Source organism: Nicotiana sylvestris, chromosome 6, assembly GCF_000393655.2.
Source record: "Nicotiana sylvestris chromosome 6, ASM39365v2, whole genome shotgun sequence".
Classification (NCBI taxonomy): domain Eukaryota; kingdom Viridiplantae; phylum Streptophyta; class Magnoliopsida; order Solanales; family Solanaceae; genus Nicotiana; species Nicotiana sylvestris.
Window position 1 is genome coordinate 207,573,739 of NC_091062.1, and position 24,992 is coordinate 207,598,730.

The following is a 24,992-nucleotide window of genomic DNA, read 5'->3' on the forward strand; positions in this document are numbered from 1 at the left end:
TCGGGGCCCGTCAGAGGAGAGTCGTCTAGGTGAATTATTGTTGGGGCGCCGTCTCAAATTCTACTCTCCATCTCTTCAATGGCCCCTCTTCCTCTCCAGTAGACGGCGACTCGTCCGTTTAGCGAATGACATTGGTCGGGACCTCGTCTTGGGAAGCGGCCCTCGCTGGAGTAATCAAGGCCGCAGATTCAATCGAAGCAGCCCTCGATGAAGGTCGTGCAGTGGATACTGAGATAAGGCGAGCATATGAGGCCGGCTGAAGAAAAGCTAGTTGAGGGGCCCTTGCTCTCCACACCCTCCATGGCAATGACGAACGATGCATAAGAGGCTAAAAAGAGAGCATAGTAGATAAAGACGTTATCTCACCTGTAAGGGGCCTGCGTCCGAACCTCTCGTGAAAGGTCAACCATGTGCGAATCCCTACTGTATGGGGAAGTATGGCCTCCACCCACTCACGAATCCCTTCAACAGGCGGAGGAGGCAATCTCTCAGCTGCAAAGACGAGAGAGTTTAGTACTCGCAGAAAATGGTCGAACATTTCACTAACTAAAGATGCAAACTTACGTGTGAAGTTCCATCTCTTAAGGAATCCCGTTGGGTCCACCACAATGTGCTTGGTCCGCACATAAAAGTAGTTCTCGTAGAAACGACGGTTGGTCCTGTCGTCCATCTTCACCACCAGACTCCTCGACCCCCGAGGACGCATGTAAATCATCGAACCACGAATCAGTTGAGGAGCAAAAATGCTAAGCATATGGTCCAAAGTGACCTCACGACCGGCAAGTTCCGCGTACTTGAGCAGCATAAGGAATAACTTGTACAAATAAGGTGAAAGCTGGGCGGGGCACACTTCATAGAAATGGCAAAAATCCACCACCAACATGGGAAGAGGGAGTGTGTACCCTACAATAAAGGGGTAGGCGTAGAACACGCAGTACCCGGGACGGTCGAAATGAACTATGTCGTCTCCCTCCATCGGCCGCATATCAACGTAATTGGGGATTCCCCACCTTTCTTTCAACTCTACGATCCCCCTTTCCCTCACGACGGAGGGGACAGGTTCCGGCTCCGCTCCGCCGCCAAAACTGAAGTCAGTCGCCTCTCTCCCTAGGCCAGGCAAGATCTCAACCACTGAGGGAATCTCCTCATCTTCTTCCGCATCCGCCCTACCGGTGGCCTGAACAGAACTCTCCGGTACCTGATTAGCGGCAGGAAGATTGTCACGAGAAGATTCACCAGCCATATTTTAGCAGAGAACGCACCAAAGAAGTAATAAGAAGAAGAGATGAAAGATTTTAGTGCACAAGAAGGTAAGCAGATATTCGAGGTATCAGAAAAAGCTATATCTGAAGAACTCTCTCAAGCAAAAATGAAGTGAATCCGTCAAGTGACAAGTTTCCTCTATTTATAACAGACATAAATTCCTCGAGCACGAAAACCAAGAGTCGCCATTCAAATCTGATAAGGCACGAAACGTTTCAGTCTCCCAGAAACGTGCCATAATGGTGGTAACCACGAACCAAGACTTCAATGCCAACCAGTGTTTCGATTCCGAAACCGCCGCAACGGTCCGCGAGGATCGAAAGAACACCACCACTCCGCTAAAAACCCACAAAATGTGACTAAGGAATGGAAAGTTGTAGGCCAGATTTCTCTCTTCGTAACGAACATGATCTGTCTGCCGAAGTTCGACATGGGACGACCCCGACAGACGAAGGGACTAACTGTATTGGTCAAAATCTGACCACCACGATCAGGTTGCCCGACACCCCGCCTTAGTAACTGGGTAGTGAAAGTCAATAGATCCCACTCCATTTCTCCTCTATGCCAATCGACAAATCGAAAGGAGTGACGCCTAAAATTACAACCAGGACACATTAGTGACAAGAAAGTGTCGAATCAAGCAAAGGGTAAAAGAGCCTCGACTATATATAGCCAGAAGGAGCTCTCAAAATGGGGGGGGGGGGGGGTTGGATTCTTTCAAGAAGAGGAAAACAAAAAGTTCCTTTCTTGTATCCTAGAAAAATGGGAAGATGACCTCGAAGAATACATGTAAATTTACTTTCTCATCGGTTGATGAAGAAGAAAAAGTTGAATCTTAATAAGATCAATCATGCCTATTCCGTCTCATATGCAATCATTATCATTAACGCTTCGATTCGGAATTAATTATATTCGGCTAAGATTTACCCCTTTATTTTTGATTGATTTGTTCAAGAAGGTTTTAATATCTTTTGAGTCAAATAATTACGAGACTACAAACTTGTTATTCTAATTAAATATACATGGATAAAGTGCAAAATTCTGACTTTCTCAGTCTTGTTTCGTTTGGATGTTTCTCTTTCATTTTTGGTTTCTAGTTTGCATCTTGGTTGGAATGTCCTGCTTCCTCCCCTGCCCCTGTTAATTTCAAGTATACTTTCTTATTGAGCAAAATATTATTATTAAACAATTTTTTTGGGATATAAAAAGCAAAAGAGATAAATTAAGATAACATTACAAGAGATTCTATGTAACTGCTCAATCACTTTTCAAGAATTATATATATTGTATAAGAAGAAATAGTTTATTTTCTTTAGATCTGAAATTATTGACTCTGTTGCATCTCTTGTGAAATCGTTTATTTCAATTTCCTTAGCAGGCTTTAAAATATTTTACGACCTTTTATTGAACTATATATGACGTAATTTATTATTATTACAGTCAGACCTCTCTATAACATCATCCTTATATTACAACACTTTATTATAAAAGTCAAATTTTTTCGAAATCAAATGTCATCTTTTGTTATAATATATATGTTCTCTATAACAGCAATTCGCTATAATATTCAAAAATATCCGAAACAAACAAGATTGTTATAGAGAGATTTGATTGTATTTATTTAGATTGACAAAAATGTATCCATGTATTGTGTATAATTTTATTTGTTTTATTAAGACAGCTCTTATAATTGTGACACTTTTGTATAATGAGTAGGTGTAGCAAATTTTGTACTATGAAAACAGAAGTCCAAGTATCAGCAATGACGAGCATGTTTGTTTGTCTCGTATAATACACAACCTTTTACCCTCAAATTCTAATATGTGGGTGCAAAATGCTATTGTTATTTTTCATAGATATCTAATGCATTTTGTCATTTTTTTTGTCTTGATTTACATATTCATCATTATTCTGTCGCTCCTATCAATGTTTACTTACAATTAACCAAAAACGAGTTCTAATCTACATAATAAGAAACTCTTTGAATAAGCGAGGCTTAGTTCTTATGGCAGAGCACGAGGAGATTATTATTAATACGATGATTGGAATGAAAACCAGAATTACGACTAGGATTCTCGTGATCCAAGACAATTATCTATTTGTTTTTTCAGTTATACCTAAAAGTATTGTCATTTTATCTCGATCTTTTTCAATTTCACCCAGCACCAACCCACCTGAAATAAGGTAAAAGTCTGTTTCCGTCATTTTGTATGAGACTCCTTCTTCCTACAAATGCTCGTAGTTAGTAAAATTTAGTTACTTTAATACAAATAGTGATAGTGTAGTGACTTATATTTGTAGTGGGTAAAATTCAATGATTTTATGTTATGTGAGAAAAACTTCGGTTATTTCAATTTGATATAAGATAACTTTGTGATTAAATTATTCTATTATAATGAATAAAACTCAGTAATCAGAAGTGAAATTAATTCCAATAAATATATCAATGTGATTGTATAGGCTAATTAGAATTCCAATAAACTACCAACACCGAGAAATATATCTCGCTACTCCGACTTCACTCAACGAGAACTTCCTTTTCCTATGGACATCGGCGTTCTATCCACAAACCAGGTAATTGCTTTTAACACACAAAAGGAAAATATAAATCAAATCTCCAGTTTTCTTGTGGCTTTCTTTTCTTGTAGGGTTTTGGTTTTTACACTTTCTAAATCCGTTGTCAACTTGGTTTTGGAAGATAACGCTCCCTTTTCTTAGTGCTATAGTATCGGGTTCATCTGAATCCAGTACTTTTACTACGAAGTATAAATTTAGTGTAAAAGTTCACTAAAATTTGCAACATACAATAGGTTTGAACCCATAACTTTAAAAATATAATATGTTCAATACTAAGAACCGTAAAGTCTGAACTCATAAAATTAAAATCCTGAATACACCTATATTTTTCTTATACTTTGTGAATCCTCTGTGGCAGGCACCTCCTTTTGCTTAAGATTATGGAAAATAATTTGGCGATAATGGAAGAGACGGATCAAATTTCCATGTTGCCACAGGCAATTTTGGACCATATTCTGTCTTTTCTTGCTATTAAAGATGCTGCAAAAACTAGTACATTGTCCAAGGTTTGGAATAGTGTTTGGATTTCCCTCTCCTCCTTACAATTTTGGAATAGTGTTTAGATAATATCAAAGAGCTGTTTTTAGAGGTTGGGATATACACTTACAACAAGTTACCTGAAGTAGTCTTTGCTGCCAAATCTTTAAATGTGCTTAGTTTACGTGGATTTAATCTTGAATTACCCTCGGGTGGCATAAAGTTTTCATCTTTGCGAGACTTATACCTTGTTGATTCATATTTGGACGAGCAATTACTTCAAGCTCTATGCGCAATTTGTAGACATTTAGAAGTTTTTTCTTTAAGTGGATTTCATGGACTAATGAGTTTACAAGTTACAGGAACTTTACCGCCATGTAATTAACATAACTGCTTGCAAATCCGTAAAGCATTTGAAGCTCACTGCTATGGCTGTCACTGACCAATGGTTAGAGGACCTTTTTACCAATCTACCCAACCTTGAAATCTGTTACTTATTTTCTTGTTCGTCGTTGAAGATCATTAAGATTTCAAGCTACCGACTTAAGCTTCTGAAAGTAGTCTCGTGCTATAATCTGATTGCGGTTGATCTGGATACTCCTAACTTATTAAGAATTACTTCTGATGTTCTTCATGGAAAAGAGGAACTCTTGTTCAAACTGAAAGCTTCGCAATTGCTAGAAGCTAAGATCAAATTGATTCCAGGCCTAGAAGCCCTTGACACTCATTGGTACTCTAAGCTCGCGAATTCTCTTGGTAACTTTAATCTTTCCAGGGCTATTACACTAAGCTGTGACGAAGACAAGGTACGTGCAACGAATTGTCTACTTGCCCTGCCTGATGAAGCAGTTCTGAATTTCTCATAATTCTTCTTTTTGCTTGTGCAGGTGATAGTTATACCAAAAGACATGAGAGAAAACTTGATTCCTCCACTTTCTGGTCCCAAGTGTTTGCACATTAAAATTATGGATCGGTCGAATTATTCAGTTGTGGATGTTGTTGATAGTTTGCTTTGGATGTCTCCTCAACTGGACACCTTATCTGTTGACCAGGGTCGAGACTTAAAGAGCGTGATCAAGGTACTATATATGCTTTATCTTTCAAAGGCTAGTGGTTCTTGCACCCTTGCTCTTTATGTAAGGTTTTCTTGCAATTAGTTTCCTTTTTTACATGCCTTTTGATTCTTTATTTCAGTGACAAAGCCTTCATACTTTGTTTTAAATCATTCGTTTACCTTAACAGTTCAATTATGAGCAGATTAGTCAAAACCTAAAAGTTAGTCGACCAACATATGTGAAATTGTAATTTACCTACAGACTAGTAATTTTGAGCCTGTTATGATTAGTGAGATTACAAGATTCTTGTAGGCTACTACTATCTTTTACCGATCAAGAAAAGACTCTTGTAAGCTATAAAAAGTTTCTATATAAACAATTCCTCTCCAAAATATTTGAGAACATATTGATTTGTTGGCTGGTTGATCTGTGAACAGTTGGACAAAGTTCTCTGTGGTTTGTCAACTTCAAGAAATAGTATAAACACAAGGATTTAATTCATAATATCATGATTGATTGTTATGAAGACATTTATTACCTTTGTTCCTGTTGTGGTTTTCCTGGTTTTGTAGTTTACATACAGCGATGCAGCAAATGAAGACGAGAAACCTTGTTGTGCATCTCTACCTTGGAAATGTTGGAAGCATGAGCTAAAGAAAGTTAAATTGCAGAACTTTACATGTACGGAGCTAGAGAAACTGAGAAACTATTTTCTCTCAAATACAGATATATTGGAGAAGATAATTGAAGATCCACCATAATGAAGCCTTTTTACTTCAGTTCAGTAGCTTTACTTTAACTAAGTTTCCATGGTTCCTTATGTGTAGTTGCATCTAGCTAATTTTAGGTTTTGAATAAATTTTCTACTGTACTAGAAGCAGGTTGTGTACTCGTCAATCATGGGCGATCTCTCTTGGGACGTTTGTTTGCAATGACATTGTGCTTTGTTTTTTGTTTTTGTTTTTTTTGGTTTGGAAGTTTCAAACTTTAAGCAAATTATCCTAGACATTATTTTGAAGTTCATGTATTTGTGATCTTGTTGATCAGCAATAGTGAGTATTTGGTTGTCTGCATGTTTTACTTGTGGGCATAAGCTTTTCATTCTTGTTATTAGCAAAAAATTTGTTCTTTTCAAGTAGTAAAGGGTACAAGATGTGGAATCACTGATGATTTCCTATCTTCATACTGAACATTTTCACCAATTCTATCAATCTAAGTAATGTTGCAAAATAGAAACTAAAATATCATCAAACTTAGAAATCTATACAAAATTCCCTTCAAGATTTCGTTTTTCATGATTAGAATGTTGCCAGAGTAGTAACAACTTGGCCGAGGTTTTTAAAAGTTTAGCCAATAACTAATTGCTACTCAAAAGTGCTTTTCAAATTGATTAGTCAAACACAAACTGTTTTTCACCAAAAGTACTTTTCTTAAAAAGACTTTTAGAAAAAACACTTTTCAAAATAAGATGATTTTAGAAGATTAGTGAAACAGGCTATTAAAAGTACTTTAATACTTGACCAAACACTAATTGTTGCTCAAAATTGCTTTTCAAATTAATTAACTAAATATAAACTACTGCTCACCAAAAATACTTCTTAAAAAAAATAACTTTGAGAAAAAACACTTATCATAATAAACAGATTTTAGAAGCCAAATAGGCTAGTAAAGTGACAAAATATTGTTTGTAGGGATGTTAATGGTTCAGCTCGGCCGGTTATTTTATAAAATTTGTACCATACCAATTTTTCGGTTATTCTATTATGTATAACCAAAATTAGACTTTCTGAAACCGTCCAAATCATGTCGGTTTATCTTCGATATCGGTATGGTTCGGTTAATTTTTTGTATTTTTTTAAATATCATGTACAATTCACCAGTAGAAGTAGAATGCAATAACATATGTTCTTTTATAGGACTTAGCAATACTCTCTAGATATTTTTACTGTTTAAAGGGTGATGAATTAAAAAAAAATTAAAGGTGACTAGAGTATAGATCCATCAACTATTCTACAACAATGTAAAAGAAACCAAGCAAAGGCAAATATATATATATATATATATATATATATATATATATAAATCACACGAGTGGAAAGATATTAACCAAGCTGGGACTCAAGAATAAAGTCTATAGAAGATTAAATATTCAAAAAGATAAATCTAAATCATATGAAAGGAAACAATTCAATATATTGTAGTTTGCTACTCATAATTGCTAGAATACTTTGTGTCTTGCTAATAAAGATACTTGAAATAACTTAGTTTAAGTAGAAGTAACATAATAGGTTTTAGGAATTAGTATTTTGAGTTTAATTACTTGTTGACTTGTAATAGTTTTCATAATTCCAAGGCCCAAAGAAAAATTTAATTTATTATTATTTTTAAACTTACTAGATAAATATATTTTCCACATGTAAAATTTATTCGATACGGTTCGGTATTTTTTGGGCATATTTTTATAAAATAAAAAACCTACCCTAATTATCGGTGCGGTTATAGATTTATATAAAAATATACGGTTTCTTAAAAGAAACCTAAAAAATTGGTTCGGTGTGATATAGTTCGATCGATTTAGTCGGTTTTCCAATATCCATTGACATCCCTAATTGTTTGTACTGCCCAATAGGAAAATTTATTTCCTTCAAATTCCTTCATTTTTCTATTGTCAAACTAAAACAAGAACAAACAGTATAACATTTTTTCATCCCTTAAAGATGTTACTTTTAGAAAAAGATAAGAGTAATACGATCTCGATTTTTAATTAATAAAATAACCTAAACAAAGAAAAACATTAAAATACTTCCATATTTTCAAATTCAAACAAGTAAACAAATGGAGTAATAAGATTTCAAAATTGCCACGAGGCACTAATCAAGTTGACAACTGGCAAAAAAAGAAACTACAAAAATATCAAACGCGCCTTAAGCCACCTTTTCTTTCTCAAAAATAAAAATAAAAATAAAAATAAAAATAAAAATATTAAAATGTTCTTCTTCAATATCCTCCATATCTCCTAACCCAACTTGTAATGTGAACGTCCGCTCTTTCCTCATTCCACAAGCGCTACAGTTTCCACCGACCTTTCCCTTTATAGCCCCACATCAACAAACCCTTCTCCTCTAGTTTCTTCTTTTTCTTTTTCATGTTCTAGATCTAGGGTTTTTTTGTTTGTTTGTTTTTTTTTTAATTTTTTAATTTTTTAATTTGAGTATTTACAAGTCAAAAAAAGCCTTATTAGGTTACCTTTTTGGTCTGGAATTTTGCCTCAATAATAGTTTTGATTTCGAATTTCCGATCCATTTCTATTTGGTGATTATATTGAACTACTAGAACAAGATTTTTGGTTTAACGATGGGGGTTTCCAATTGTGCTACTACTTTGCCGCCGTCCAAGCAGTATGGGGTGACGAAACCTTTGTCTCTAGCTGGGCCTACGGAGGCTGATATTCAGCGTACCAAAGAGTTGGAAAAGGTTTGTTCTTTAAGCTTTCTTTTTATTTACTATGTTGTTTTTTCCTGCTCCAGTTTGTGTATTTTGATGTGTTGGTTTTGTGGATTCTAGTTTTTGGTCGGTGCTGGACTATATGAAAGCGCTGAGGAGGCTGCTAAGAGAGAACGAGTTCTCTGCCAGCTTAAGCAGGTAATCCCGTGCTCCCTCTTTTATCATTTGTGTTTTGGTGATTACCCAACTAAATTATTAGGAGGAGACTAATTTAGGATTGAGCGTGTCGATTGGCCCTAGTCAACTGTATCTTATTAGCCTATACTCTATATCCTTTGTTATGTCTAGATATAGGTGTGCTGGTTCAGACTTAAGGCCTTGATTATAAAGAACTTAGGATAGATCCTTTTATGGCTTAGGTTGATGGATAAGGACTTGGGCGGTGGACTTTCAATAATATTTAATTTTAAGTGTTCGTAGGACATTAGGATTTAGAGAACCTCTAATTTCTCTTAAAAGAGAAAATTTTGAATATTGAAATAGAAAGTGTCCAAATGGAGCAGAATGGATATTGAGAATTCATATAGCCAATTTAACTAGTTTGGGATCAATTTGTGGTTGTCGCCCGGCACATTAAGGGTTGTGGACTCTACATGATTTTGACTTTCAGGCATTCCAGTAAATTATGTCTGGTGCATGTGTAGTGAGGAGCAGTAAGAAAAATCATGTCTTTAGTAACTTATGAACTTGGCTTGAGTAGGCTGTGAATGGTGACTGGATGCGCTTTGGATTGGTAAATATTGGATGGTCATTTGAATATTCAGCTGATAGAGAATTGATCAGTTGCTTTGCTTTTTAGTAGAAAAAATTTATCTTCCTAAACTTAGTGAAACAGATAATATTGCTTTTCCCCTTTCACCTGCATGGCAGCATTTATTAATTGTTAACCATACACTTGATGCTTCCTTGTTTTCCCTTGTTTGGATTTTTGGGTCTCTGTTTCAGCACTAATTTATTAGTTGCTAATCTGCGCTTGATGTAACATTTGATGTATTAAATGCCACTGTTTTTCTTACTAAGCAAGTTTAATATCTGATCACTAATATTTCCAGTTTTATTTTGCTGGAACTTATCTTCAAATAGATCCAAACTTTCCTTTTTTCCAACTAGTGCCTGGATTGTTTCCCTGATCTTGATGAAGAAAATTATTAAAACTGGATCCATCATTCATGTTAGGTCGTTCTAGGAGTAATTGTTTCTTTTCTCAATAATGTTTTTTCAATAATGTAATCATTTTTTAAGTTGCAGGTAAGGATCGTTGGTAAATATTTTTCACTGAATTTTTTTGGTTAATAAAGGAAGCTAAAATTTTGTTTGTGCATACCCCTCAATGTCTTGTAAGAAGAACGGAAGTAGTAGTCTAAGCTTTATCCTTCCCTTTTCCTATCATATAGTTCATTTCTATTTTGGCCCAATCCACTCTTGTGACACTTTTTAATCTTTTCCTTTAGATTGTGAAGGATTGGGTGAAAGAACTTACTCGACTAAGAGGGTACAATGATCAGATGGTTGAGGATGCAAATGCTGTCATTTTAACCTTTGGTTCTTATCGCCTTGGGGTAAGCAGCTTCTTTTCTGAAGTTCCCATGAACAATATAAACTTAATTGTTTTGGTTGTCTATGCATCGAATAAGTTCAATACAGACCTAGAAATAGTTGCGAAATTGTTTGCCAACTACCAACTAGGAAGGGTTTCAGTGTTACTATAACTGCAAGGTGTGAAATTAATTGTATGCAAGCACGAAACGATGTTGGCTTAAATAATTCCTGTTTTGTGGTCAGAGTGGTGCTAATATCCCACAAAAGCTAGGGAAATATCCAAAAACAAGCTTGTGTGGCATCAATAGTTTGGTGGGTCCTAAATTGAGTGGACCTCATGCATTATGTCTTGTTCTACAGACTTCAGAATTCACTACAAAACTGTTTGTTTCACACAATTATCCCTTCTGTTACTATTCTCAATTTGCAACCCAACAGATTAGTTTACTCAATTGTCCTTCCTATTGCTTTTCATTGAGATAGATGCTTCTAAAGGGAGCTTTTCATTTGTAATTTGGTCGAGATATTTTGACTTATGAGGAGTCTCAATGGACTCTGGAATCACCTCTGAGGCTTGTTGAAGGAATTAACTTTTTCCTAAATTTTTTAACCAATGGTTAAATGATAATCTAGATGTCCCTTACATCTGAAACTTCATCCTTGGGAAAAGAGTTTTTTGGGGGGGGGGGGGGTATTGATGCTATTGTATTCTTGAAGCTATTCCCGTCACACGGATGTATTTACAATTATGTTCTATAAGCTTTACATTTTCCTGGAGAATGTTTGAACCATTCCCTTAGCAGCGCTACTTAACTAATTATAAGATTCCTTTTTGTAGGTGCATGGTCCTGGAGCTGACATAGACACCTTATGTGTTGGACCATCTTATGTGAATCGAGAGGTCGTTTTAGTTTCTGATGTCCTTTAGCAACTAGCCATTTAATATAGCATCTAATGCTGACATTGTTTACCAGGATGACTTCTTCTTTGTATTGCATAATATTTTGGCGAAGAGGGAAGAAGTTACTGAACTGCAACCAGTTCCAGATGCACATGTCCCCGTTATGAAGTTTAAGTTTGATGGGATCTCAATTGATATTCTCTATGCAAGCATTTCTCTTTTGGTTGTACCAGATGTAAGTGTTATTTCTTTGTGATAGCGTCCATTTCCTTTTGGTCTTTCCGAGGAAAGGGAAGGGCTTTTTCTGTACTCCAACCTTGCTTTAGAAGAAGTTAATTTGCCTGCACAAAGATTTGTTCTCGTAAAAAGCCCTGATTTCTGCTTGTATTCTGGGTGCTTAATCCTTTTCACCTGCAGCAGCTTAACCCTGTCTGGATCTGAGGATTTATACATTCTTTAATTTCATGTGTCCATGGTATACCTATAACCATTCCTTGGGCTTACCAAGTCATGGGGTCCTGACAGGATGGGGACACGTAAATGCTCTATTTTCTCAAATTTGAATTGACATCCATGCTATGGCATTAGTCATCTTAGACCACTAATAGTAGTATACCTGATGTTGTCTTGCGACATCTTCTTGTGGACAGGATTTGGACATATCCAGTGAATCCATGTTATGCAATGTTGATGAACCAACTGTAAGGAGCCTCAATGGCTGCAGGGTGGCTGATAAAATCATTAAACTTGTTCCAAATATTGAGGTGATGATCCCCAACCAAAAAGGAAACAATAGGGAGAGAAAATATTTAGAACATTCTGTAGTAATATCTCATTTTTCTTCTACACTGCAGTTTTTTCGGACCACGCTTCGATGTTTAAAGTTTTGGGCTAAGCAGCGTGGTGTTTATTCAAATGTAGGTTTGCATTTTTCTTGTCCCTCCTCTTCGGCTTATTAATGTCTGTTCTTTCTTTGACCCATTAATTTTTTCCCGTTCTGAATTGTCTCTTTTAGGTAACTGGATTTCTTGGTGGAGTGAACTGGGCTCTTCTGGTTGCTCGGGTTTGCCAACTCTATCCAAATGCTGTTCCGAGTATGCTGGTGTCTCGTTTCTTTCGTGTATATACTCAATGGCGTTGGCCAAATCCTGTGATGCTTTGTCAGATAGAGGATAAAGAACTTGGATTCTCTGTCTGGGATCCAAGAAAAAATCCTTGGGACCGTACACATCAGATGCCAATTATTACACCTGCCTATCCTTGCATGAACTCAAGCTACAACGTCTCTGCAAGTACTCTTCGAGTTATGACAGAACAATTTCAATTCGGTAACAACATCTGTCAGGTATAGATAACCCTCCTCTGTAATTTATGTTGTATTTAGCTAGTACTGGCTTTACCTCTTTTTGCTTTCCCATATCAGGAAATTGAGCTGAATAAAGCTCAGTGGACTACACTGTTTGAGCAGTATCCTTTCTTCGAAAGCTACAAGAACTATTTGCAAATTGACATAGTTGCAGCTGATGATGATGACTTGCTTGTGTGGAGAGGATGGGTCGAGTCCCGGTTAAGGCAGCTTACGTTGATGGTAACATCTATTACTTGTTGGATAACTGATGCTCAGGAGGCTTTGGTTCCTTTACTTGAGCCTCTACAGAAGGAAAAAAGAGAAGGTAGTAAGTGAAGCAAAGGTTTCCCGTCTATTTATAATTCTTTTTTGTATATTTGCAGATAGAGCGGGACACATATGGGAAGTTGCAGTGTCATCCTTATCCCCATGAGTATGTGGACCCCTCCAAACAATGTGCCCATCGCGCTTTCTTCATGGGTTTGCAGAGGAGGCCAGGCGAGTTGGTTCAAGAAGGCCAGCAGTTTGATATTCGCGGGACAGTTGATGAGTTTAGACACCAAATAAACATGTATATGTATTGGAAACCAGGAATGGAAATGTTGGTCTCCCATGTTCGTAGAAAGCAGATTCCATCTTATGTTTTACCTGATGGCTATAAGCAAAGCCAAATAGCAAGGGTAATGAGTGGTCAGCTGGCAGAGAAACCATCCTGCAGCGGTAGTATATGCAGGTCAAAATCTGGAGAAAGAGGGTTGAAAAGGAAAAAAGAGCTTGAAGGTGCAGAAGAGAAGCAACAGAGTCAGGACAAAAGACCATCGGTTAGCCCTCCAAGAAGGGATTCACTCTCACCTGAACTTATTGTTGGTCAGAAAGGTGGCATGTTCTTACAACAGTGTTCCTCGACAGTTTCTGGAGGGAAGAGAAAGAGTGATGAAATTTCAAATAATTTCACCAGTGATAAGATGCAGTTTGCTATTCTGGACAAAGATACCTGCGCTGAACCAAGTAATTCACAAGGAGCACAATGTGCAGAAAGCGCTGATGGATGTGTCCACCGTTCTAGTGGTGTCACAAACCTTGTAGAGGCTGGTACATGTGAGGATCCTGCGCATGAATTGCTCCAACTCAGCCATGGCGGTCATCCAGTGGGCAGTACTGGTTGCATCTCTCTCTATTCCTCTCAGGGCGACTTATACAGGGCCGAGTCCAAGTCACTATCAAATAATGTATGTGAAAATGGTTCAAGATCTTTTGGAGATGCGTTGCTGGAGTTAGAGGTTTTGCATAAGTTTATTTTGCCTCTTATCTCTCTGACGTCATTGATTTTTATAGTTCATTCAATCTTTTTTCTTATGCCTTTACCATGAGTTAGATTCGACACTACTGTTGCAATTTGCATGGTTCTGACCTTTAACCAGTTTCATTTTGTTTTGCGTTTCATGAAGCCAAGAGCTCCGCGTGGAATGTTAACATCACTGGATAGCATTGGATCAGAGCCTGCGCAGAAATCTTCTATAAGGCATGTTTCATGTTTTGAAATTTCATTTGCATTTTGTTTTAAATAACAGACTTTGTCTTTATCGTACTGGTTTTTGGTTGCTTTTTTATGGTTGTCTTGTAGGTACAGTGTTACGTCAACAGCTTGAAAGAAGTGGAGCTTCATTTGCGAAAGTCCATGCTGGAAACAATGCCAGTCGAGGGATGAAAAGCCAGCTCAACGGGGTAAGTATAATGTTACTTGCTGGCTTTCATTTCTCTATGCTTCTTTTTTTCCAGGAGGCTTGCATTTCTAATGTTGGGAGTGAGCCTGATACTTGGGTGGAGAGTTCCAGGTAGAATAGTCCTGTGGACTCCTGTACAGTTCAGTTTATGTAAAAATACTAGGGACAGTGCTGGAGAAGATTGATCTTCCTGCATCAGTTCCAATTGATCTTTCTTTTCGTTTGGGGGTGGGTTGGGGGGCGGGGGTTATAGCTTTGCTGGAATTAATGAGTAGAAAGCTATGCTACGTTGGGGCGGGTTATGAGAAAGGTTAGGTGTGCTGGGTTTACTAGAAGCGGGATTCACAGTACATTTGTTCCTTGAAATAGTTTTTGTATACTCGATTACAGTTAATGACACCATATTTCAGTCTCTGCGTTTCCTGCTCGTTGCTCCATTTCCTTTCTGTGTTTGTGTCTGTATTTAAATTATATGCTTTGGGATTTGACATATCCAGGATATATTAAACTGTTTTTGATAAAATTGCAATAGGGTAATTTAAGTTTCACTTTAAAAGGTTGAGGTCCTTAATCTTATAATGTTTAAACTAGAGATAGAAATCTGAATTTATATCATTCTGGACGGAATTGGTATTCACATGTTCATATCAATCAACTCCCTCAATTTCAAACTAGCCATCATGGACTCATGGCTATGTGATTTTTTATATCCATTTGTTTCTACTTGGACTTGATTCATTTTATTACTAACTGCCTCTTATAACAGAAGAAAAAAATCGTCGCAATCTTATAACAGATTTAGTTGTTTTCATAGTTTTAATTGATTTTCAATATGACTAAACCGTAGTCTCAGCGTGTTGCTCCATCTGAGATAGCAAATATTAGAACGAGTTTGTCTCTTGCTTCTCTCTCTTTTCAACTTGTATATCAGGTTAGTTAATAGATAGCTACAAGGACTTTTTCATGCTATATAGCCTGTTTGGCCAAGTTTCATAATTCAGCTTATTTTAAGAAGTGATTTTTTTCAAAAGTGTGAGAAGCAGTTTGTATTTGGCCAAGCTTCTCCAATCCTAAAGCACTTTTTTTTCAACGTTGAAGTGTTTGGTCAACCTTTTGAAAGAAAAAGTGGTTTTAAGGAGAACTAGAAGCAGTTTTGGAGAAGCAGAAAAAAGTAGCTTCTCCGAAAGCACTTTTTTTTGAAAAAAAAAATACACTTAGAAGCAGTTTTTTAAAGCTTGACCAAACACTAATTGCTGCTCAGAAGTGTTTCAAATTAATTAGTCAAACATAAATTGTCTTTCGCCCAAAAGTACTTTTGAGAAAAGCGCTTTCGAGAAAAGTGTTTCTTAAAATAAGCTGGTTTTTGGAGCTTGGCCAAACATGCTATAATTAATTTGAAAAGCACTTATGAACAACAATTAGTATTTGACGAAGTTTTTAAAAAGTGCTTCTAAGTTTATGCTTTTAAAAAATACTTTTCAAAAAAAGTGCTTCCGGTGAAAAACTATTTTTTCTGCTTTTTCAAAACAGCTTCTGCTTTTACTTAAAACTACTTTTTTTTCTTTAGAAATTTGGTCAAACACTTTTAACTTTGAAAAAAAAAAGAATATTCTTTTTTACTTTGGAGAACCTTGATCAAACAAGCTACAAGAGTGTAACATGTTAAAATAGGTTGAACTACATTAATAATAAAACATTTCTACGATGGTCATAATTATAATTTAAGTTATTAAATCTTTTTGAGTAAGAAACATGTTAACATCAGTTGAGGTACGACTAAAATTGGAATCAATATATATAGTGGATGTAACATGCGAATGTTGCTGTTGCTTATGAGAGGTCAACTATATATTGATGGGATCAGTAAATTTGTGTGTGGTCAAAGTAAAAGGTCCAAGTCGTCCATTTGATGATGTGGTAGTTATACCGTTAGCAGGCTCTTTTAATTCTGGATTAAAGTGAAAAGTAGAAGTTTCATAAATCATCATCTTTGGACTCATACTAACTTGTCAAGTGTAGAAATTCAAAAATAGCGTGATTTACAAGTGATCATTCAAAAATAGTCACATCTTCAAAAGTAATCGAAATTTAGTCACTTCTCATGTAAAGATAAATTTGAACAAAAATACTGTTCAAAATCCGAAAAAATACTCCAGTATAATATACTAAAATTTCAGTAGTATAATATATCGTTCCAGCATGATATACTGGAGATTGGAGCAGAGCCGGATCTAGGATTTGAAGTTGGCGGAGGCTATAATTTCCTTTAATGTAACGTTTAATCGATTTTTTTGAGTTGATTTGGGTCAACCTAGTTGGTATTTTTTATTTAAAAATTACATCTCAGATATAAAAAAACAAATGTGATTAGAATTTTAAAATAGGATCACACCTTTATTATAACAACATAAGTAAAATCAATATTTTCACTGAAAAATTATATCTTTTCTGTATATTAAAAATTAATTTACACAAGTAAGATAACATCTTCAAAAAGAGAATTATATCAATCGGAATAAAAAAATTTTAAAAAATATATTCCATAGATAGATTATGCCCCATAAGCATAAATTAGATAAACTATAATTTATCATAAATTAAAATCATAAATCACATATTTTTAAGCAATGCTTACGAAATTATAGTAAAGTGATTTAAATTATATCTAACAGCCATCGCATAACACAAATTTTTATGATATAAAAAAGATGAAAAAAAATTTGATCTCAATCCAAAGTTCTCACTAAGACCCAAGTTTTTCAAATTTGAAAGAAGAAAACTCATAAATTTTTGATTAAGAGAATTGCTTATTTTATATAATTTTAAAGTTTAGGAGTCTCATTTTTTAGTGTTCTTGCTAGAGATAACATACAAAATAATAGAATAGAGAAAAGAAAAATATAAAAAATAATAATAAAACGACAAATAGAAAATTCGGTGGTAGCCGAAAAGGAAAATGCCTGGGACAGAAGGAAATAAAAGCACAAAGAAAAGAGAAAGTCAGACAAGCTTCAAGATAAATTCAACTTGAATTTTACACACGAGAGAAGCTTTCAAAAATGTCTACCAGCCATGGCACATTTGTCTAGTTTATGGTTGCGGGTGGTAGGATCAGATAATTAACCTAATTTAAGAAAATCTCAACATAGGTATATAAAATTTTATCATCTTACCGGGTGCCATGCCACCCCTTCTTAAAAGGGTGGATCCGCCCCTGGATTGGAGCACCGGTGCTCCAATCTCCAGTATATTATACTGGAACTTTCCGCGTGTTGGAGTTCTAGCATAATATGTTGGAAGTTCATATACATGTGCACCGATCTCTAGTATATTATGCTGGAACTTTTCGTGTTGCAGCAAAATGGTAGCTATTTTTCAATGACTTTACAAACACTGGTGTTTTTTAAATGACAAGACCGAAAACTAGCTAGTCTGTGCTATTTTTACCTTGTCAAGGTAATTATTTTGGTTTAAATTAGAAAAGCTATAAGAAAAAGCTTTCTTTTTTACACAAAAATCAAGGGAGTTTATTTTCAGAAATGGATATTGTTTTTCGAAAAGCAAAATAATCTAAAGCTATGTTTTATAAAGTACGTCAACAAGTAACGCTAACAAACAAATCTTTTGTTTTTCAAAATTATTTTTAAAAGCCATAATTTGTTAAAAAAACCAAAGAACATATTGCCCCACAAAAGAAAAGAAAAAGAAAAGAAAAAGTTCAAAATCCGGTGACGTGGAGATTTTACATAGTACTGCCATAATTTTGAGTAATAAATAATTAAAGAGAAAAAGGTTGTCTGAGCTCACAATTTATTTAAAATATAAAAAAATAGGTCCGATAAAGAAAAATGTGAAAAATATTAAAACTGGGGAGGTACAAAACGAAGAGATCCTCCGCCAAATTTTGGTCACACTCCAAAGCTTAACATGATACATACATTACCATTTTCATTTAAAAAAGAGTATAATGATTATTAAATTCTCGTCTTAGTACAGACATATACTAACCAATTTTTTAAAAAATAAAATTTTCAACTTAAAAGGAATAAAGTGTACAATTAAAGTGGGGGATTTGCATCTATACCCGTTTTTTGGGTCACGTTTTAACTTATACCCGCTTTGCAAAAAGAATTGCGAGCGTACCCACTTTTCGCGTAAACTTTAGGCATACGGGCCTGAAGTAGTAAAGACAATCACTCAAACTTTAGCATTCTAGTAGACGGGCCTGAAGTTATTTGCAATTGCTGAACTTAAGCATTCTACTTGCTGAAGTTTTGTTCTCTATTTGCTGAACTTCAGCATGTTTTAGCTGAAGTTTTGTCCTCGATTCAATAGTTTTTTTGAGCTTTTTCAAAAACTTCAGCAGAAGATGCTGAAGTTATTTAGTTCATTTGTAAAAACTTTAGCACTAAATAAGCTGAAGTTTTGTCCTGGATTCATTAGTTTTGTCATAAAACTTTTTCAAAAACTTCAGCAGAAGATGCTGAAGTTATTTAGTTTATTTGTAAAAACATCAATATTAAATAAGCTGAAGTTTTGTCCTGTATTCATTAATTTTGTCATAAAATTTTCAAAACTTCAGCAGAAGATGCTGAAGTTATTTAGTTCATTTGTAAAAACTTCAGCACTAAATAAGCTGAAGTTTTTGTCCTACAGTCGTACTAGCTGAAGTTTCAAAGCTTCAGCATAATAGTTCAACTTTCAAAGCTTAGTGTAAGAATTGCATCAATAAAGCCGCAATCAACTAGTTGTTTGATATTCCATTTCTGGATCTATCTGAATTCATTGCAAATATAATAAATACAGACAATGAATTATAAATAGATGAAGAAAAGTTCTAAAATGTTGTTTCAACAAAAATGACAGTCATTATGAGCAAATCAGCAGTAAAATATACTTTAAATTATAAAAATTGAAGAGTAGAAAAGAAAGGAGGAAGAAAGGAGCGCATAGGTAGCAGGAAGAAGGAGGCGTTTGAAGTTGTAAAAATTATGGTATAAGTTAAATAATTTTAAAAATATAGATATAAGTTAAATGAGGGCGACCAAATAGGGCGTCCGTGCCATTTTTACAATTAAAGTATTTGATAAAATTGCAAGTAGAATTGTACTACAATTCTTATACATACGTAAGGATGATGTTAGAGTGAAATCCAAATGTCTGAAGAAGGATGGCTCTGCTGCATCTGTCACTACCGAATTTCCCTCACTCCCTCACCTTATAAAAAAAACTTCCCTTTTTCTCTCTTTTAATTAAAAATTAATTATTCAACATCTCTTGATCTGATCCCTATTCCTAACTAAAAACAAACTCACAAATATTCGTAATCCGTAATCGCTAATTACCCTTCTCCATCATTTTTCTTTAGTATTAAGAGATGAAGAAGGCGACGGTGGGAGCGGTGGTGGTGGGGGCGGCGGTGACGGTAGCTGTGGGGGCACTCATCGTCCGGCACCGAATGCGGAAATCGAGCAAGTGGGCACGTGCGAGGGCAATTCTGAAAGAATTCGAGGAGAAGTGTGGGACCCCAGATGCCAAGCTAAAGCAAGTGGCGGATGCCATGACGGTGGAGATGCACGCCGGCCTCGCCTCTGAGGGCGGCAGCAAACTCAAGATGCTTATCAGCTATGTCGACAATCTCCCAACTGGGTTAGTTTCTCGTTTTTTTTTTTTTTTTTTTTTTTTTTTTTGCATCAATTACATATATTGACCGTCCGTCACAAAAAAAAAGGGGGTGGGGGTGGGGGTGGGGGGAGTGGCTGGATTTGGAGTACGAGGTTAACACATCATATATCAATTCCTTATTTAAAAATAAATTAGAATTTTTGTATTTAGAAATTATATAAAAAGTACTAAGTACTATAGATCATAGTATATGAAAAGTGATTGGAAAAAAGCGCAGCTTTTTTTAATGAAACGAATTGTGGCAGAGGGGGTTGTTCATAAAGACATCAATTTATTGGGAGGAAATTTAGGATTATTGCTTATGGTATTCGAGAAATTGATTAGACATCAAAAAAAAATTCTACTGAAGAATGGCAAATCTTTTGACAAGTAGATTCCTTTGAATATGCTCTGTCTGAAATTGTGTAAAAGGTTTTCTCTTTATGATTTTATATTAATGCTTAAATTTGGAAGTTATGCTATGTAGATATAAATTCCCTAAATTTGCATTGCAACATTCACAAGATCCTTTGTTGTTCTTGTTTCTTTCTTACTTTACATATTCGATGTGCTCTACTTAGCTACTTAATCTAGAACAATGTTCAGAAAGCTAAGTTTAATACATCAGAAGGTGCAGCGTGTAGTTTGGTACTCCAGTGCTCATGAGCTTGTTCTGGTCGTATTCCCGAGTCAGTTTCGTGTCAAATGAATTCTCTTATGAACATGTGGTCAAAGTAAATTTCTTTATGATGTTATGATCAATGCATTGCAGCTTCATCCCCATCCTCTTTAAGTACATCTAATTTTTATAAGGAATAACTTTCAGCATTGCTTGCAGTGAGGAGAGATTTAATTATATTCTGTATAATGGCTACTATATCCTCGGTAAAAGGAAAATATATTAATTTTTGTTTCTTTGATAAATTTTGTCTTAGCGATGAAGAAGGAGTCTTTTATGCATTGGATCTTGGTGGAACAAATTTTCGAGTATTGCGGGTGCAATTGGGGGGAAAAGATGGTGGTATTGTCCATCAAGAATTTACGGAGGCATCAATTCCTCCAAATTTGATGGTTGGGACTTCAGAAGTAAGTATTTTGACCTCTCAATTTTTGCACCCTTTTCGATTGTTTAGCTCCTCGTGGCTTTTGATCCTTTGAAGTCCATATGATTTCAGGCACTTTTTGACTATATTGCGGCAGAACTTGCAAAATTTGTTGCTGAAGAAGAAGAAAAATTTCATCAACCTCCTGGTAAGCAGAGGGAACTCGGTTTCACTTTCTCATTCCCAATCATGCAGACTTCAATCAATTCTGGAACTCTTATCAGGTGGACGAAAGGTTTCTCCATTGATGACACGGTATCCATTTCCCTCGCAACTATATATTTTTTGTTGTTTTCTGGAGGCAACTGTGCAAATTAAAATGAAGTTTCTTGTTCCTAGATGTGGTTCTAACTATCGGCTCTGCAGCTTGCTCATGTTCCTTTCAACTGATTACAATGGACTTTTTGCTAGTTCTTTTAGACATATTAATCGAAATAGTTTTGCTAGCTTCGATTTGATGCAGCCTGCTGATTTACTTTTCCGTTCATGTATATTGTGTTTAATCTGAAACTAAAGTTTGATTTATCAGAAATACAACTTTAAGGTAGTTTCAGATTGAAAAACTCATGTTTTTCCCTGTTCTAGATATTTGGTTTTGGAAAACTTAATCTTTCTTTTGGTTGATGGATAAAATGAGCTAGCACGTCATCAACTACGCTTCCCCTTTGATGAATTCTTTTTCTGTTATGAAAATCATTGAAGATAATTTACTGTTTGACGGTACTCACATTGTTTGCAATTTAATAAGTAAATTCAAGCAAGTTGCATCAGTTGATATCAAAATCACTATAACAACTAAGGTTATCTATTCTATAATTATATGGTCAGATTAAATTTTTTCTTATTAGATTTAGTGAAGTGAAAAAATAAGCTCTCATAGTTACTGGGTGACAGGTTGGACAAGATGTTGTTGCAGAACTGACAAAAGCCATGCAAAGAAAAGGAGTTGATATGAGGGTGTCGGCGCTGGTAAGTTTGCTTAATGCCGCTCAGTAATATCATTCAGTTTGAAGGTTGTTTTTAAAAATAAATCTTATGTATAGTACCTCGCTTAGTTGTAAAAATTTGAGTTTGAGTTGCTTGTTGATGAAAGGTGAATGATACTGTTGGAACATTGGCTGGTGGTAGATTCTCCAATAAGGATGTATCCATTGCTGTGATATTAGGTACTGGGACCAATGCAGCATATGTGGAACGGGCTCAGGCAATTCCCAAATGGCATGGTCCTCTGCCTAAATCTGGAGAAATGGTTCGGAAACTTTAAAGACTATTGATCTTCTTGGTCTCCCTTACACTTGTTTGGTATTCACCATTGGATAGTTGTTGAGGGCCTTCTATCTTACTTTGTAGGTTATCAACATGGAATGGGGTAACTTTAGGTCCTCCCATCTCCCCTTGACAGAGTACGACCATGCAATGGATACAGATAGTTTAAATCCTGGTGAACAGGTAATTGTTTATTGTTTGTTCATTTAGGCTTAGCTTGACTATGATACATGTAGTTTAAAGGGTGAACAGGTAATTATTTATCTATTTGTTTATCTTTTGTTCATTTAGGCTAAGCTCGCTTATGCAATTAACTTGATAAACCTGGGGGTCTATCTATTTATCCTAACAGATATTTGAGAAGATATGCTCTGGCATGTACTTGGGAGAAATTTTACGCAGAGTTCTACTCAGAATGGCTGAAGAAGCTGCCATTTTCGGTGATGAGGTCCCCCCAAAACTCAAGAATCAATTCATATTGAGGTATTTCTTACTAACTATAGAATCTTTTTGTGCAAAACACATGAATTTTGCTTGTTTTCTTCTGTTGCTGTCCTAGTTTGTCAGTTGATCAAGCTTGAGTATGATTCATGCATTAATGAGCTTTCATTGTTTTTTGGTACTTTACACAGTTGTTTTGGGGCCATAGACACTTGTAATTATTATCAAGTTTAAATTGTCTATTTTCAGCTTGCTTGCAAACGCGTTTCATCTCTCTACCAATTAATGAACATTACTTATTCTTCTCTTGAAATTAAATAAAAAATTGCATGCAATATCTAAATTCTAATATGCTAGTACTGGATACTGATGGGTACAGCAGAAACATGATAGAGCTAAAAGTTGATGAAGCATGCTAATTGATCAATAAATTTTCTGAGGAAGCATGCTTATATTCAGATGATATTTGAGAATCCATGAACTCCAAATAACAAATTTTTTGAAAAAAGAAACAAGAAAAGAAAAGAGTACTGGCAATGAAACGGATTTATTGTTTGCCTGTTTCTTCGTATTCGAGAATATGCTCTCATAACAGTTTAAAAAAAATGGCAGGACACCTGAAATGTCTGCTATGCATCATGACACATCCTCTGATTTGAGAGTGGTTGGCGACAAGTTGAAGGATATCTTAGAGGTATTAGCTCTTTGCCATAACCAATACCTCTGAAGGAAAAAAAGAAAGAGTGAAAATGAAGGCCATTTGGTTCATTTCACTTATTATGCCTCTTCTTAGTTTCTCTCATTTTCAATTAATGTTGTGTGGCTTATTATTCCTTCTACAATTGTTTTCACGGTATCATTTCTATGGTCATATCTCTTTGGAGCAAAGAGGAACTGTTTTAGTTAGGACTTAATTTTTCACTAGTGTTCCTATGTACGACAAAAAGGGGAAATTTCTGATGGTGACAAATGAAATGAAAAATTTGGGTCACAAGTAAGCGGAAATCCAATTATTGATATCTGTCTCTCATGCAGCGACTCTTTTAGATTATAACTGTTATCATTTGATATCATGATACAACATGAATTGACACTAGACATTTTGTTCATCCTACTTCAGATATCCAATACCTCCTTGAAGACAAGAAGATTAGTTGTTGAGCTGTGCAACATTGTTGCAACACGTGGCGCAAGGCTTGCAGCGGCTGGGGTCTTGGGCATTGTCAAAAAGATGGGCAGGGATACACCCAGGGAAAGTGGTCAAGAAAAGATAGTCGTAGCCATGGATGGTGGATTGTACGAGCACTATACAGAATACAGAAAGTGCTTGGAGAACACTTTAGTTGAATTGCTTGGAGAGGAAATGGCAACAAGTATTGTTTTCGAGCACGCAAATGATGGTTCTGGCATTGGCGCTGCACTTCTTGCGGCCTCTAACTCCCTATATGTTGAAGACAAGTCTTGAGAGCGATCAAGATGATATTTAGCTAGAGGAAACTCTCTCAACCTTTTATATAGTGCTTTTCTCTAGCCTTTTCTTTTGATTTCTCTCCTTTTTGGTTCTTCTACCAATTATATTCATAATTTTGCAGCACTTGTGCTTGGTTTATAGTTTAGGATATTTTTCCTGGGAATGCCTACTTATTTCTTCTGGAAAAGGGTGCAAGCAAATTGTATAACACTCAGCACTGCTGATTCTTCCCCTTGGTCTTTTGTTTTCAATCTGCGATCAAATTTTAGGGTTTAATAAAATGGGGTGTTAAGTTTTTGTTAGACTTATCTGTTGGCTGTCTGCGTATGTTTGCTTGTATAGCATCTTTAAGTGATTCTCATAACTTGTCGGCCAAGCTTCTTTTTGGTTAAAAAAAAGTATTTTTCCCAAAGTTAAAGGTGTTTGGCCAAGCTTTTAGAAGAAAAGAAGAGTACGTTTATGTAGAAGCAGGGAAGCAGAAAAAAATATTTTTTGTTTCCAAAAGTACATTTTGGTGAAGCACTTTTGAGAAAAATACACCTAGAAGCATTTTTTGAAAGCTTGGCCAAATACTAGTTGCTATTCAAAAGTAATTTTCAAATTAATAAGTGAAACACAAATAGCTTTTCACAAGTATTTTTTTTGAAAAGCACTTTTGA

General features: G+C 35.6%; 3 protein-coding genes across 4 annotated transcripts; all 3 read left to right on the forward strand.

Annotated features, from left to right (window-relative positions):
• The first annotated feature begins 1,285 nt into the window (after window positions 1-1,285).
• LOC104226915 (uncharacterized) lies at window positions 1,286-6,259 on the forward strand. Its single transcript, XM_070149912.1, has 7 exons — window positions 1,286-1,310; window positions 3,375-3,447; window positions 3,724-3,837; window positions 4,199-4,346; window positions 4,680-5,123; window positions 5,205-5,396; window positions 5,945-6,259. Exons 1-7 carry the CDS (start codon window positions 1,286-1,288, stop codon window positions 6,131-6,133), a joined length of 1,185 nt encoding a protein of 394 aa, XP_070006013.1. The 3' UTR covers window positions 6,134-6,259.
• A 2,117-nt stretch (window positions 6,260-8,376) lies between these two features.
• Window positions 8,377-14,800, forward strand: LOC104226914 (nuclear poly(A) polymerase 4-like). Of its 2 annotated transcripts, none has more exons than XM_009779015.2 (12): window positions 8,377-8,846; window positions 8,937-9,014; window positions 10,328-10,435; window positions 11,254-11,316; window positions 11,390-11,551; window positions 11,967-12,080; window positions 12,171-12,233; window positions 12,332-12,661; window positions 12,740-12,904; window positions 13,048-13,893; window positions 14,113-14,186; window positions 14,289-14,800. In XM_009779015.2, the coding sequence occupies exons 1-12, from the start codon at window positions 8,727-8,729 to the stop codon at window positions 14,311-14,313; spliced, it is 2,148 nt and encodes a 715-aa protein (XP_009777317.1). In that variant the 5' UTR covers window positions 8,377-8,726; the 3' UTR covers window positions 14,314-14,800. The 2 variants fall into 2 exon arrangements, with proteins under 2 accessions (XP_009777317.1, XP_009777316.1); XM_009779014.2 differs by having other exon boundaries at window positions 8,378-8,846; window positions 13,048-13,944.
• A 4,735-nt stretch (window positions 14,801-19,535) lies between these two features.
• Window positions 19,536-24,635, forward strand: LOC104226913 (hexokinase-2). Its single transcript, XM_009779013.2, has 9 exons — window positions 19,536-20,037; window positions 20,988-21,138; window positions 21,228-21,410; window positions 22,050-22,124; window positions 22,249-22,404; window positions 22,506-22,604; window positions 22,774-22,904; window positions 23,475-23,556; window positions 23,983-24,635. Exons 1-9 carry the CDS (start codon window positions 19,766-19,768, stop codon window positions 24,325-24,327), a joined length of 1,494 nt encoding a protein of 497 aa, XP_009777315.1. The 5' UTR covers window positions 19,536-19,765; the 3' UTR covers window positions 24,328-24,635.
• Window positions 24,636-24,992: the final 357 nt, after the last annotated feature.